The sequence below is a fragment of the Diplotaxodon limnothrissa genome, linkage group LG6 (assembly GCF_057381915.1).
Source record: "Diplotaxodon limnothrissa isolate DT_005_m linkage group LG6, D_limnothrissa_male_GT1.1, whole genome shotgun sequence".
NCBI lineage: Eukaryota > Metazoa > Chordata > Actinopteri > Cichliformes > Cichlidae > Diplotaxodon > Diplotaxodon limnothrissa.
Window position 1 is genome coordinate 28,269,868 of NC_140601.1, and position 15,362 is coordinate 28,285,229.

Sequence of the window (15,362 nt, forward strand, 5' to 3'; positions counted from 1 at the left end):
TGCAGGCACTCAGGAGAATAAGTCATGATGTTTCTTGTGTTTGTCATGTTAGTATCTCAGTGCTTGTCAATCACCAGTCAACAGTGTCACCACTGTGAACAACATCCTGCGACTGTTTGAGCCAAAACCTTCGAGAAGTCCCTGCAGCTGCTTCAAAACTCATCACTGAGCTCGATCTCTCTTTTAACACGCTGGAGACAACAATGAAAGATGACTTTCTTTCATATGCTGCTTTGAGGGCTTTGCTGATGAAGTTCAGCCAAAACAGGAAACATGCAGCAGGAGACAGTAACTTGTTAAAATGTTATAAAAGGTACAATTAAAGATTTTCACCCTACAGGGTTGTCAATGATCCAAGGATAAATGTCTAATTTGGTCAAAAGTTTATAAGCCATTTCTGGAGAGACTGCAGTGGAAATGTTGTCACTTTTGGACTTTGCTACCTGCAGCTAAACATTTGCAGCTAAATCATTTATTTAAAAGCAGAAGCTGCAACTGATCGAGTGAATGTTTGTCTGAAAACTTAAACTGAACTCCAAGCGTACCATTGCTCCAGCTTACCATCTTTACCTGAGTGAATCAGTTTGTTGAACAATCTAAATGATTCAGAAACTTCTGTGACATCAACTTAACTAAGGCTCATTACAAATTTCACAAAACACTGCTGAATACTTTTAATATTTTTTTTATTAGTTATTTTTGTTTTGTTGTTATTTTGATTTTAATAAAACAAAATAACATAAAGAATCAAATTGTTTCTTTGTTTTTTTAAATTTAATTTATTTTACAAATAAATTAATAATAATATTAATAATAATAACAACAAATTAGTGCTGTCAGCGTAAACGTCATTAGTTAAAATGACGTTAACGCTGACAGCACTAATTTGTTGTTCCAGAGAGCAAGCCAAACACTGGTCTAGAAAAGGACGATCTCTAGTAGTGCTGCACTACTAGTAGATTTTGTTTTAACCTCCTAGGACCTGGTGTCCACATATGTGGACATAACATTTATGAGACCAAAATACAAAATTTTGCTCTTCAAAAACCTGATATCCACTTATGAGGGAGGACATTACACTGCCCCTGTTCAATCGAACTTTAAAATGAATGTCCTCATATGTGGATCTCATTTTTTTGAGAAACAAAAAAAAGATAGTCCGAATCTGATGTCTTTGTTTTCACATTCATCAGGTCCCAATCAACCCAAATGGCACAGAGAAATTAAAAATGCATGCCATGAAAGAGTTCAGGTCTTAGGATGTTAAAAATGTCCCTGCTGATGAGACCAGTGAATGTGGGGCGACAGTGGCAAGAAAAAACTCCCTCCTGGAGGAAGAAATCTTGGGAGGACCAGGCTCTCTGGGAGGACCCTCCCTCCTGAGGGCAATACTTACCAGTACTTGTCCTCCAGTGTGCGATGGTGGGCTGGGACGAGTGTTGTTTCTTCTCAGCATGATGATGACCTTCCTTCCATTTCCTGTTTCAGAACTGAGAATGAAGACAAAACTGGTTAACAAGGTAACAGGACATTTAAAAATTCTCTCACTTCAGGATGAGATGCTGTGTCTTCTTACGTTTCTCTTGTAAAACAGCATGTAGGCCGAGTGCTGCTGTTCCTCACAAGCTGCCGATCCGGTTGTGTGGAGCACCTGTGCGTCATTATAGGTGAGCCAGCGATCTGATGTAGAGTGCTGACTCTCCTCAGGATGGACAGAACTACAGATGTAGTGTCCTGAAATCACATTAAGACAAATGAATCCAACTTCTGGAAGTCAGCTGATTCAAGCAAACAGTGATTTTGACTTAGTGCGTCTTAGAACATCAAAAGCTTTTGTGTGTGAGTCCTTCACTGAAAAGTAGAAAGTTTTCATTTTCTGTTTGTAACAAGTCTGTTGTTTTACCTGACTCTGTGCCTCCATAATGATTGATGATGCTGACAAGACTATAACAGCCACCACCCTGAGAAGGAACAAATCCAAAGAGTGTTAGTTTCACAAAGTCTCACATCAGAGCCATAATTAAGCTGATTTGCTGAGGCTACGTCCACACTAATGCGTTTTCGTTTGAAAACACATCGTTTTCTCTCCGCTTTGACCTCCCGTCCACACTGAGATGGCGTTTTCCTCAAGGAAAAACACAGCATCTTGAAAACGCTCTCGAAAACGCACACATTTCAAAACGGAGTTGTCCCGTCGCAGTGTGGACACTCGAAAACGCAGACTTTCTAAAACGATGACGCATTTTAGTCATGTGATGCAGTCATGTGAGCAATTAAACAAAGATAGCCGAGTGCATTATACAGCGGTTGTTTTGATTGCTCTCAACTTTGACAGCCCTAAAAAAGATTAATATCAGTTTGTACATGCTCCGGATAGCTTTTCTTCAAATTCTGTAATCCTCACTCACTTTTGCGCATGCGCAGGACTGGAACGTAAGCGTTTTCGGCCGTTTCAATGCAGACGCACAACTATTTGAAAATGACTGAAAACACTAGTGTGGACACGGAGTTTTCAAATCTATCAGGGCTAGTGTGGACGTAGCCTGAGACGTTCTGCAGTCTGTTTTTACCTGATTGGATGGCACCACCAAGTCCCTCTGCAGCCTGACGGGGTCATCCACCTTCTTAATGTTGTAGGTTTGTGTAAAGCCAAACCTCTTCAGATGCAAGATCAGGACTCTGGCAGAAAAGAAAAAAAAAAAACACAAACAAGGTAGAAAATAAGAAGAATGAGTGTCAAACACAAACAGAAGATGGGAGAAAACGACTGCTCAAGTATTGTCTCGAAAAACTCTGATATTTGATGCGCCACAGTTTGGAAACCTGGTCAGTCGATCAATTCTGATGTGACCTTACTCACCTTGGCAGTGTATCAAAAGACGACTTCAGTTCTGAGGCCGTCCCTCCACAATCACAGCGAAATTCTATTTCTTGTTCCTGAACAACAGCACAGAGAAAACAGGCTTTATGGTAGAAAGAAATCTCAACATATGCACACACACATACGCACAAACACTAACAAAAAAGGTGTGTTAAGATCGCTGACACTACAACTCTATTGGAATTTGTGATCTTACCTTCAAGTATGTCTCTAACATGTTTATAATAGACCCCTCTGGAACAAGGTCAAGAGACAAGCTGGTGAAGTCCTCGTGCTGTGATGATTGGTGACCACAGCTACACATTTCAGGAGTAACGTAGTTAAAGTAAAGATCAGGTAGGTGGAAAAGAGGTATATGAAAATATTGCAACCAGCTCTGCGTTTCTGAAAGACAGGCTTACCTCTTGCATGTCCTCATGTTTTCCATTTTAAAAATGTGATGCTCTTCTACTGGGCAGGTATAACTTTGGCCCAGGAGAGCTGCGTTCCTCTCCAGGTGAGGTGCGAGCCTTTTGACCTCATTGAGGAACAATGTTAGGAATTCATGAGCGTCCTGAAAGAAAAGCAGAGAGATTTAAAACAGTACATCAAAATCAGAAGGTAAAGCAAAAAAACAAAATGTCCAAATAGCTGACGCACTTTCTGTGCACTGCCGGTGTATTCAGGAGCTTGACTGCTGAATGCCTTCTTAAAAGCTCTTAGGTGGTGATCTTTAAGGCCATAATCTGTTGACTCATGACAGTCCCTGACATCAATGAGCCTTCTGTAGAAAGGAAAGGGTAAACAGACATTTCTGCTGTTAGATCTCTTTGTTCTTCAGGTTTTTGAAGAAAGTAGAAGGTTGACGTAGCGCACCTTAAGAGCTGAGCTTCTGGATCTGTGCTCCACAAAACCTCCTGACGCCTGATGTCTCTTATGAACTCCTCAATGTTGAGGAGGCTCTGCAGGCAGGAGTTCATGTAGCAGGTGTTTCCGATGTTTGGAAACCTGACACACACGCACAACGTTTACAGTATCAGTGTAAAAGAATTCATTTTCTCCACTTTGACAAAGTGAGCTTTGGTCTTTGTGCACCACGTGTACTCACCCGAAGCAGTCTATAGTCCCAGTTTGACTTTCTATTATTTCTCCACCGCATGCTACACTGCTCCAAAAAGGTAAAAACACAAACACAAAATTAGGAAAGATGTCAGGATGCTGAGCAGTGTATGTGCATGGATGCATGAGCTTTGAAGTTGAAACATTTTGGAGGACGTCTTTCTCTTACCTGTTAAACACATGCTCCCATCCACTCTCTTGGTCCAGAAGCTCCATAATCCAAGTGTCCCAACTCAGGTCTGCTGGGATCGTTTCCGTGGTGCTTCTTACCTGATATAAATATATAGGACATAGCTGTGTGCCTCATTGCTCTTAATTGCTCTCATTTAACTGTGATGAGTAAATGCTTGATGACAGTGACTCTTTCCATAAAACATACCTTCCCGGATTTAAAAAGAGTCTTCACAGTGTTGCTCTCTGCCTCTGCATCGCTGTCAGTTTGCTGCAGAGGACGAACAAACATAAGTTTATTAAAAAGTACATTTTAAAGAGAATGTGTATTTCATATGTTTTGTGTAAAAGCAAACCGAGGAACAGCAGAAGATGTGTCTCCATTTTCTCTTCTTTTGGCCATTTTCAGGGTTAGCTGGTGTGGCAGCAACAGAAGCATCCGGGATGCTGATGAGGACAAAAGTGTAAATGTTGTGGAAATTTATAAGAAGGAGTACATTTTGCTAATATAGATTGCTAATAAAAGTGAATAACTGTAATGGAATACCAACATGAACAAAATCATGTATTTTATACATTTACACTCTACATTTTCAAACGCTAATCTCTGCATCCATATAAATAATAGACAAGACTAGAAGGAGTAAAAAAGATGTAAATACACAAGGTGGAAGAAAAATGCCAATAAAAGGGAAATAAAAGAGCTCCAACTCAACCACTGCTATAAATATCTCCAGCAGCATTAAAGACTGGCGCATTTCTTTACCTCTGATGAGACGTAGAAGGAATTTCCTTCTCTGCCACGTTTTGTTTGTGTAATTTCTGTTTAGAAACAAGAAAAGCAACATCAGTAATGGCATAAAACAAACATACCAAGTGGGTCTCTCCATGAAAAGTGTCCAGTTAGAGAATTTGGTATTATTTCATATTATTTATCACTTTAGTGAGCTGTCAGCTCATGAAGCAGATATAGGAATATCTTTAAATAAAATAAAAACAATTTATTCATGCCTTAAATTGAGTTTTAAAGTTTGTCCTATGAAATACAAAATCCTTCATTTGGTTCTGATCAAAATTCAGTTTTTACAGAAATCATCCATGAAGCTTCAAAAATGCTTATTCACCATAAAAAATATTTAGAGAAACATCCTGCAAGTCTCTTCGAACTTACCTTTCTGTGAAAAAAAAACGTTTAAACATCTTTGAACTTAATTTGAGGACATGGCTGTGTGCTAAATTGCTCTTAATTCTTCTCATTTAACTGTGATGAGTAAATGCTTGATGACAGTGACTCTTTCCATAAAACATACCTTCCAGAATTTAAAAAGAAACCAGCGACACTTTTTTTGTGTCTTCACAGTGTTGCTCTCTGCCTCTGCATCGCTGTCAGTTTGCTGCAGAGTACGAACAAACATACGTTTATTAAAAAAGTAAAGTCACTTTAAATTAACAAGTGCAATTTAAAGAGAATGTGCATTTCATATGTTTTGTGTAAAAGCAAACCGAGGAACAGCAGAGGTGTCTCCATTTTCTCTTCTTCTTTTGACCATTTTCAGTAACAGGAGCATCCGGGATGCTGATGAGGACAAAAGTGTAAATGTTATTTTTCAAAGTGCAAATTTTTAACAAGGAGTACATGCTGGAGATTGCAGATAAAAATTAATAACTGTAATGGAACAAAATCATGTATTTTGTACATTTACACTCTACATTTTCAAACGCTAATCTCTGAATCAATATAAATTATAGACAAGACTAGAAGGAGTAAAAAAGATGTAAATACACAAGGTGGAAGAAAAATGCCAATAAAAGGGAAATAAAAGAGCTCCAACTCAACCACTGCTATAAATATCTCCAGCAGCATTAAAGACTGGCGCATTTCTTTACCTCTGATGAGACGTAGAAGGAATTTCCTTCTCTGCCACGTTTTGTTTGTGTGATTTCTGTTTAGAAACAAGAAAAGCAACATCAGTAATGGCATAAAACAAAGTATATGGTATGAAAATACAAAATCCTTCATTTGGATTCAAAATTCAGTTTTTACAGAAATCATCCAAGAAGCTTCCTTAAAAGTTTCAAAAATGCTTGTTTACCATAAGAAAATATTCATAGAAATGTGCTGCGAGTCTCTTCAAACTTACCTTTCTGTGAAAAAGAAGTTTAAACATCTTTGGACTTGATGTGATCGCAGCCAAAATCTCCTCAGCTTTGCAAAAGTTCAACTGAAAACAAGCAGTCAAAGGTTGTATATTTATAAACTTTCAGCATAGAACGTTCATACCCTGAACAGCAAACATCATCATTATGATGTATGGGGCAAATTTGCATATTTTGGAATGTATGCTCATTTGAACTGTATGGTGCTCGTCTCCAAGCAACTGCTACACAAAACAGGTCAAGTCAAGTGGCTTTTATTGTCATTTTAACCACGTGCAGAGGTGCTGTACAGAGTGAAACGAGACAGCGTTCCTCCGAGACCCTGGTGCTATATATGACATATACGGACAAACCCAGGACTACATAAAGTGCAGTGTGCATAAATTGCAAAAATAAACAAGACAAAACAGTGCAAAACGTGACAGAACAGGACGAAACAGACACAAGACAATGGAAATGTGCAAAATGCTGAGTATTGTGCAAAAGTAACTTGGTGTCTGTATGTATGTATATGAGTGTGAGATACTGCAGATAAGTGCTTGGTAGTGACATGTGTGAAGGTGTGCGTGTGCCAGTGCAGTCACTGAGTGTTCAGGGGTCTGACGGCTTGTGGGAAGAAACTTTTCCGTAGTTTGGTAGCGAGGGCCCGGATGTTGTGGGACCTCTTTCCAGAAGGCAGCAGGGTGAAGAGTGTGTTTGAAGGCTGTGTGGGGTCCTCCAGCAAGCGGGTGTTATAAGGAGGGGAGAGGGGCTCCAATGACCTTCTTAGCTGCTCTCACAATCCGTTGTAGGGTACTGCGATCCAATACGCTGCAGTTACCATACCAGACAGTGATGCAGCTACTTAGGATGCTCTCATTAGTCCCACTGTAAAAGGTGGTGAGAATGGATGGTGGGAGATGGGCTTTCCTCAGCTTCTGCATGAAGTAGAGACGCTGCTGGGCCTTCTTGGTTATGGAGCTGGTGTTGAGGGAGCAGGAGTGGTTCTCCGCCAGGTGGACACCAAGAAATCTGGTGCTCTTGACGACCTCCACAGAGGATCCATTCATGTTAAGTGGGCAGTGATCCCACTGTGCTCTCCTGAAGTCAACGATCTCTTTTGTTTTGTTTTGGTGTGCTGGGGGAGCAGCACAGCAAAGAAGGACTCATCCAGGCTGGAGAAACTGATCAGGAGGGCTAGCTCTGTGGTCGGCATGAAGCTGGACACTCTGGTGACAGTGGCAGAGAAAAGGACATTAAAGAAACTGATGGACATTATGAACAATGCTGGGCATCCTCTGCACATGGCCATTAACAACCAGAAGAGTCTGTTCAGTGACAGGTTGCTTCTCCCAAAGACAAGAACTAACAGACTTAAAAACTCCTTTGTCCCACACGCCATCAGACTGTTTAACTCCTCTCTGGAGGGGAGAGGGAGGGGAAACAGGAGGACAAAGGAGGGGGGAACAACTAAGCTGTAGTGCCTCTTCACCTCACTGTGCAATACCTTTTGTGCAATACTTTTGTAAATAGTCAACAGTGCAATAGACTCAATACTTGAAATGTGCAATTCACTTGTATTTTTATTTTTTATTCCTATTTATTCTATTTATCCCCTTCGTATATGCTGCTGTTCCTCACAAGCTGCAGATCCAGTTGTGTGCAGCACCTGTGCATCATTATAGGTGAGCCAAGGATCTGATGTAGAGTGTGGACTCTCCTCAGGATGGACAGAATTACAGATGCAGCAGCTGTTTCCGATGTATGGAAACCTGACACACAAACAAAAGTTTACAGTATCAGTGTAAAATAATTCATTTTGTCCAGGTTGAGAAGGTGAGCTTTGGTCCTTGTGCACCACGTGTACTCACCTGAAGCCGTCTCTAGTCTGAATTTTATTTTCCATTATTTATCCACCGCCCAAATGTTTCACTACGCTACTGCAAAAAGGTAAAAACACAAACACACAATTAGACGCTGAGCACTAGATGTGCATGTATGCTAGTGATGTGTCGAGTAATGGAGGGGGCGTTTCCGCGATGCACGTATCGAGGCTTGCTTCATTTATGGGAGGAGCTGAAAATGATGACGTCCGAAGCCTCGCTGCCCGGCTGTACCACGTGACTGGTTCATGAAGTGGTTCGAACTTTGCCGCGAGATGTGACAGCGATACAAACCCCTCAGACTTCAATCAAAATGTGGGTGTTTGATGGAGAGCTGCGGTTAGTGAGAGTTGGAGACAGCTGGGAGGCAGTTTGGAGGTTTATGAGAGTGAGGAGAGAAACTCAGGAGAGAATGGAGCCAGCTAAGAAGAGGAGGATGTCCTCCCCTGTGTGGGAACATTTTGATCTTATTCCTCCCAACAAGGTATTTCTACAGAAGATGTATTTTCATAATACTGATGGTGCAATACAATTTAAGTTAAGCTGTATTTACTTTTGTACAAGGTGAAGTGTTTGCTATGTGCCAGGGAGCTGGGATATAACAACAACACCTCATCCATGCTTAGGCACTACAGAGCTTTGCATGAGAATAAGGGGAACAGCGATTGTTGAGCAAGACCAGGTGAGCCATCAAATGCCATGATAATAATAGCATGCCGTAATGTTACTAAATGATATAACAATATTATACAAACTGTAATAAGTTACGTGTGTGATATTTATATTTGTGCTTTGTTTTTATTGTCTTTCCTCAGGAGAACAATCTCAAATAGATGAAAACCTGGTTAGCATGGTGATTGAGGACTCCCAGCCATTTAGCATTGTGGAGGACAAAGGATTTATAAGATTTGTTAAATCATTAAATCCTAGCTATGTTCTCCCCACTAAAAAGGTCATAAAAGCAGTGAAAATTTAGTTTTTACTGAATAAAATATGGGCAGGACTGACGCCTCAGTGTGTAGCTGTCCATACCTCAACGTTACAAAAGCACAACCACTGTCCACACCCCAACCACACCTCACCTCACAGTAAATGATCATTTCCATTTTAAGCATTTCCAAATAATCATTTTCCATACTGCCAGTATAAATATACACAGTATACTGCATCACTACAATATACATGTTTTACACACTCCTTTTGTTGTTGACATTTACAGGCTGTGTGCAAAAGGCCACACTCTTCAAATTCATGCCAACTAATATTTTTACGTCCAGTAGGTGTCCTACTAGAGCAAATAAAGCTTCAAGAAGCTTTGCGCTGGGGTGAACCAATTGGATGAAAAGCTTCAATGCTTCATCTGCCCATCACTAATGTATGCATGAGCTTTGAAATGTAAACATTTTGGGGGACGTTATTCTCTTACTTATTAAACACATGCTCCCATCCACTCTCTTGGTCCAGAAGCTCCATAATCCAAGTGTCCCAACTCAGGTCTGATGGCATTTTTTCAGTGGTGTTTTTAACCTCTTGGGAACTTTCACTACATTCCTTACTTGATGCAGAAAGAAGAAACGAGTCCATATCCAACCTTCAGAGCAGAGGCGATTAAGATCGGTATGGGTGTCACAGGTGTACCAGTCCGCCTTTTCTTCCAGGGCGAGAGGGGTTGCCATTCTTGTTCGCAGAACTATTCCTTTTATATTCAAAACTCAGATATGTGATCCAGGTGGGAGGTTCATACTTGTTACAGGTACAGTCAACTCCACCCCTGTAGTCCTCTTGAACATCTATGCCCCTAATTTTGACAACCCTGACTTCTTTAGTAAAATATTCAATCTTGTCTCACAATACAATGACCATAATATCATTATCGGTGGTGATTTTAATTGTTATTTCGGTCCATTGTTGGATAGGTCTTCTGCGTCCCTGGCCCCAACCTTGAGAGCTGTTTCTGTACTCAATACTCTTACTAAATCTTTGGACTTGGTTGACATTTGGAGGCACCAGCATCCGTTAGAAAAGCAATACTCTTTCTTCTCCCCTGTCCATGGCAGCTTCAGTAGAATTGACTATTTTCTTATTGATTCCAGGCTTATTTCGAAAGTGGTTAGTTCCACTTATCACAGTATTTTAGTTTCGGACCACGCACCTCTCTCAACGGTAATTGACTTCAACCTATATACCCCCCAATACAATTGGAAATTTAACCCCTCTTTATATCTAAATGACTCTTTTACGGTTTACCTATCTACTAAAATCGCAGAATTTTTACAATTTAATGATAATGGTGTAGTTTCAGACTCTGTTTTGTGGGAGTCCTTTAAAGTCGTTATTAGAGGCCATATTATTGCTTATCAAGCTTCTCAGAAGAGGGACAAACTCAGGCTGCGTACTAATATTGAGGCAGAGCTGTCTGTGTTGGAGGAGAAGTATCGCGATACCGGGGCTGCTGACACACTTAATACCATTCTCAAATTGAAATATGACTACAACCACATGTTGGGGGAGCAGGTCATGAATTGTATTCGTCGATTAAAACAGAAGCATTTTGAGCTTGGTGAAAAGGCTGACAAGGTGCTTTCCAGACAGCTGAAGGGCATTCAAGCTGAAAGGGCGATACACAGAATTCTCTCTGCAACTGGCCAGTTGCTGTCCGATCACAAGCAGATAAATGACAGATTTCGCAGTTTTTATTGTCAGTTATACACATCTAGTACTACGGCCACAGTTGCTGAAATCACTAATTTTCTTAATGCTTTAGACATCCCGACTCTTCCTGAGGCTGCACGGGGCTTACTCGATGCAGACTTTACGCTGGAGGAAATTAGAAATGCAATCTGCTCCTTTCCTAATGGAAAAGCATGTGGTCCGGACGGTTTCGGGATAGAGCTTTATAAGACACATATTGACGTTATCGCTCCCCTGCTACTTCGGATGGTAAATTGCGCAGTGTTAAACGGCTCATTCCCTCATTCTTTCTACGATGCCCATATATGTCTCCTCCTGAAAAAAGACAGAGACGAAACTAATGTTTCTTCCTATCATCCCCTAAGTCTTCTCAACTCAGACCAAAAGATAATTGCTAAAGTCCTAACCAACCGGTTAAATAAGCACATAGGCTCTATAATTCATCCTGACCAATCGGGTTTTATCCCCAATAGATTCTCTTTTTCTAATACTAGATGTCTCTTAAATGCGATGTACTCAACGACACTGCCCAATTCTGCGGTGATTTCACTCGATGCCCAGCAGGCTTTCGACCAAGTGGAATGGAGTTATTTGTTTGCTACTCTTGAAAAATTTGGTTTTGGGTCGAATTTTTTGAATATGATTAAGTTGCTTTACGCTTGCCCTCGTTCCTCGGTCCTTACCAACCATGAGAGGTCGCTCCCGTTCCTCTTACACCGTGGGACAAGGCAGGGTTGTTGCCTCTCTCCAATGCTTTTTGCTTTAGCTCTTGAGCCGTTGGCCATTGCCATCAGAGCCAATTCCCATATCTCTGGTATAAATTGTGGCACGTCAGAGTACACCATCGGTCTGTATGCAGATGATATCATATTGGCTCTTTCAGATTTAAAGATCTCCCTTCCTCCACTTCTTAAGCTGATTGACAGCTTTGGCCACCTATCAGGGTTCACCATAAATTGGAAGAAGTCTGTTCTTATGCCGCTGTCGTCTGGTCTGGGCCCTGATTTCCTGTCTAGTTTGCCCTTTAAGGTCTCCCAGGATTACTTTTCATACCTGGGTATTAACATCCCTAGGAACTCAAAACTCCTCTTCAGGCTTAATTATTCGGTTCTAACTGATGAGCTCAAGTGTAAACTTCTCCCACTTTCAATGATTGGCCGTATCAATATAATCAAAATGGTTGTGCTCCCTAAATTCATGTACCTATTCCAGAACGTTCCTATTTTTCTCAGGTCTTCCTTTTTCAAAGCGTTGGATGCCATTATCATGCCTTTCGTTTGGGCCTACAAGCCCCCCCGCATCTCGAAGTCTCACTTGCAAAAGCCCTCGGACGAGGGTGGTCTGGGCCTTCCAGTTTTCAGACATTATTACTGGGCCTGTAATGCCAGAGCCTGGGTCTTCTGGAATCTGCCTATAGTTGGTGATGCTGTGGGATGCAGGTCCAGCCCTAAATGGCTCGAATTGGAGCTTAGCACTGCTATCGAGCACACTGGAGCATCCTTGCCAGCTATCTTATTTTCAAAATCGGTTATTAAAAGTGCATGTGATGACTTTATTCTTTGCAACTCCGTAAAAATATTGAATCAAATTAAGAGAATCTTGAACCTCCCGGTAGTGTCAACTTTTGCCCCGATCTGCCACAATCCTAGCTTTACGCCTAGTACAATGGATGCTGCTTTCAAACAATGGCCTGTCAAAGGGTTAATTGCTATAAAGGATCTTTATATTGACAATCATTTTGCCTCTTTTGCTCAGCTTCAGACAAAGTACAATCTCCCTACAAGTCATTTTTTTCGGTACTTACAAATTAGGAATTATGTCAAGCAAGCATTCTCAAATTTAGATACCATCCCCATACAGCATGTCTTTTACAATATGATGAACGAACCTCCCACCTCAAAACACTTAATTTCTCGGCTTGTCAACCTTTTTTCTTCGGCAGCCCCCTCTTGCCATATTAAAGAGGCTTGGACAAGGGACACTGGTTTGGTTATCTCTGACGATCTATGGGCTGAAGTGTTAAGTCGGATAAAACTATGCTCTGTTAACGCCCGGCTTCAGTTAATTCAATTTAAGGTTGTCCATAGACTGCACTATTCCAAAACCAAATTGAACAAGATTTTTCCTAACGTTTCCCCCAAATGTGATAAATGTAAACTTGTGGACGGTACTCTTGGGCATCTTTTTTGGTCCTGTTCTACGCTTACAGCCTTTTGGACTAGTATTTTTAGTTTCTATAGCACTGTTTATGATAGGCAACTGTATCCTGACTGTCTTATGGTGATCCTGGGCTGCTCCGGCGACTCCTTGGCACTTCCCTTTGCTGTTCAACAGGCCCTCATGTTTGGTATGGTGATTGCCAAACGTTTGATTCTGGGGGAGTGGAAATCTGCCTCCCCTCCCTGCTTCAAGAGGTGGCTCGAGGAGATGGTCTCCTGTCTATACCTGGAAGAAATTCGGTTCTCTACGTCTGATTCCATGGAGAAGTTCAGGAAGATATGGGGGCCCTTTATAGACCACATTAAGAAGGACAGTCCACGCCCTGGGTCCTGACCACATTGTTTTAACTGCTTTCATTCTGAGCTGTTGCCCATAACTGTTTTTGCATGATTGTTATCAGCTCCTCCTAGCGATCTTTGGATTTGATCTTGTGGATTGGACTCACTAGATTGTGAGTTGTTTGACATGTATACCAGTTGCTTTGTTTGCTTCTCTGCTGTTTTTAATAAGTGCTGGCCTTGTACCCTGTTGTGTGGTTTGTTGCTCTGTTTTTTTTGTTTGTTTGTTTGTTTTTTTTGGTTGTTATTGTCTTTATTGTCTGTGTTCTTCTGTCCCGCTGTTTGTGAATGTGTAAAAAAATTTTGAAACTTGCATAAATAAATACATTAAAAAAAAAGAAAAAAAAAGAAAGAAGAAACGAGTCAGGGATGCATAGCAAGCACAACAAGACACCAGCAGCCCAGACCTTTCACCAACTGAAGACATTTGCAGCACCATAAAACATGACAGAGAAGAGCTGGGACTATGTGAAAGGGTGAAGTGCTGCAGTAAAGTTGCAATGGTCCTATCTTTTATACAGTCTATGGTTCACTCTATTCGATTACCCTTTTCTCATGTTTTTGTTAGTTAGGGAGATAAGACATTGTTATTTGGTTTTATTCTTTTCATAAATAAGTTTTGTACATCCTTTAGATACGGTCCCTTTTGTTTGTTGTTTTGGGGTCCACCCCGAAGCTGTAGTTCGCTCCTTTCCTTTGTTAGAATTCAATCACTGTGAAAAAAAATCACCATCAAAATTGTACTGGTTGTGTGATGTGCTGCTTGGGGTCAGACAGGGGTGGATCACCCTTATATTATGGTCTGGCCACCCTTAGACAGGCCATAACACTAACTAAAATGAAAATTAAAACTAGACTTATAACTGGCTGGCTGGTGTCCTTACCAGTGTCCTTGGGTCTGAACTGTGGGCTCCTCTTTCCAGGTGTTCGTACTGCCTGAGTGGCACCAAGGTGTGCTGTCTTGCCTCTTTTGGGTTTTCTGCATGTTTCTGGCTCAACATGCAAGTATCCACTTCTTGACGTTCGCTGTTGGTTGCAGCCACTTGAGGTTTTTGGGCTCATTTGGGTTCTCAACACTGGGCGACTTTGATGGGAGTGAAAGCATCCTCACAACATAAATCACCACACTACCTGCTTTTGTTTCAGGTTTTTTCTTTATCCTTGTTAACATGTTTGGGTACTGGGTTTACCTGTAATGCATTTTGTGCTCCAAAAGCTGTTATTTTGTGCAGCTGTGCTCCAAAAGCTGTAAGCATGACCTTTCTTATCATTAGATTGTGCCACACCAGCACCTGAGAGAAAAGCTTTGAGTTTGATTTTGTGTTTGTGTTTTGCAGGCACTCAGGAGAATAAGTCATGATGTTTCTTGTGTTTGTCATGTTAGTATCTCAGTGCTTGTCAATCACCAGTCAACAGTGTCACCACTGTGAACAACATCCTGCGACTGTTTGAGCCAAAACCTTCGAGAAGTCCCTGCAGCTGCTTCAAAACTCATCACTGAGCTCGATCTCTCTTTTAACACGCTGGAGACAACAATGAAAGATGACTTTCTTTCATATGCTGCTTTGAGGGCTTTGCTGATGAAGTTCAGCCAAAACAGGAAACATGCAGCAGGAGACAGTAACTTGTTAAAATGTTATAAAAGGTACAATTAAAGATTTTCACCCTACAGGGTTGTCAATGATCCAAGGATAAATGTCTAATTTGGTCAAAAGTTTATAAGCCATTTCTGGAGAGACTGCAGTGGAAATGTTGTCACTTTTGGACTTTGCTACCTGCAGCTAAACATTTGCAGCTAAATCATTTATTTAAAAGCAGAAGCTGCAACTGATCGAGTGAATGTTTGTCTGAAAACTTAAACTGAACTCCAAGCGTACCATTGCTCCAGCTTACCATCTTTACCTGAGTGAATCAGTTTGTTGAACAATCTAAATGATTCAGAAA

At 41.0% G+C, this 15,362-nt stretch overlaps 1 protein-coding gene across 1 annotated transcript; it reads right to left on the reverse strand.

Moving 5' to 3' along the window:
* Positions 1 to 1,484: 1,484 nt before the first annotated feature.
* Positions 1,485 to 6,318, reverse strand: LOC146630759 (ubiquitin carboxyl-terminal hydrolase 12-like). Its single transcript, XM_085356612.1, has 18 exons — positions 6,292 to 6,318; positions 6,038 to 6,093; positions 5,654 to 5,726; positions 5,461 to 5,544; positions 4,917 to 4,972; positions 4,507 to 4,597; positions 4,359 to 4,421; positions 4,149 to 4,249; positions 3,969 to 4,025; positions 3,737 to 3,868; positions 3,521 to 3,644; positions 3,283 to 3,434; positions 3,078 to 3,177; positions 2,861 to 2,937; positions 2,571 to 2,679; positions 1,904 to 1,961; positions 1,577 to 1,734; positions 1,485 to 1,490 (listed from the first exon to the last, which is right to left on the reverse strand). The coding sequence occupies exons 1-18, from the start codon at positions 6,316 to 6,318 to the stop codon at positions 1,485 to 1,487; spliced, it is 1,524 nt and encodes a 507-aa protein (XP_085212738.1).
* Between the last annotated feature and the right edge of the window lie 9,044 nt (positions 6,319 to 15,362).

Bases quoted from the DNA above. Each gene is read 5' to 3' on its own strand.
- LOC146630759 (XM_085356612.1), bottom strand. From the start codon at position 6,318: ATGTTTAAACTTCTTTTTCACAGAAAG. The intron at 4,422-4,506 runs GTTTGCTTTTAC...CGTCCTCTGCAG, and splicing joins ACATCTTCTGCTGTTCCTCG to CAAACTGACAGCGATGCAGA. The intron at 2,680-2,860 runs GTGAGTAAGGTC...CTTTTCTGCCAG, and splicing joins TCTTTTGATACACTGCCAAG to AGTCCTGATCTTGCATCTGA.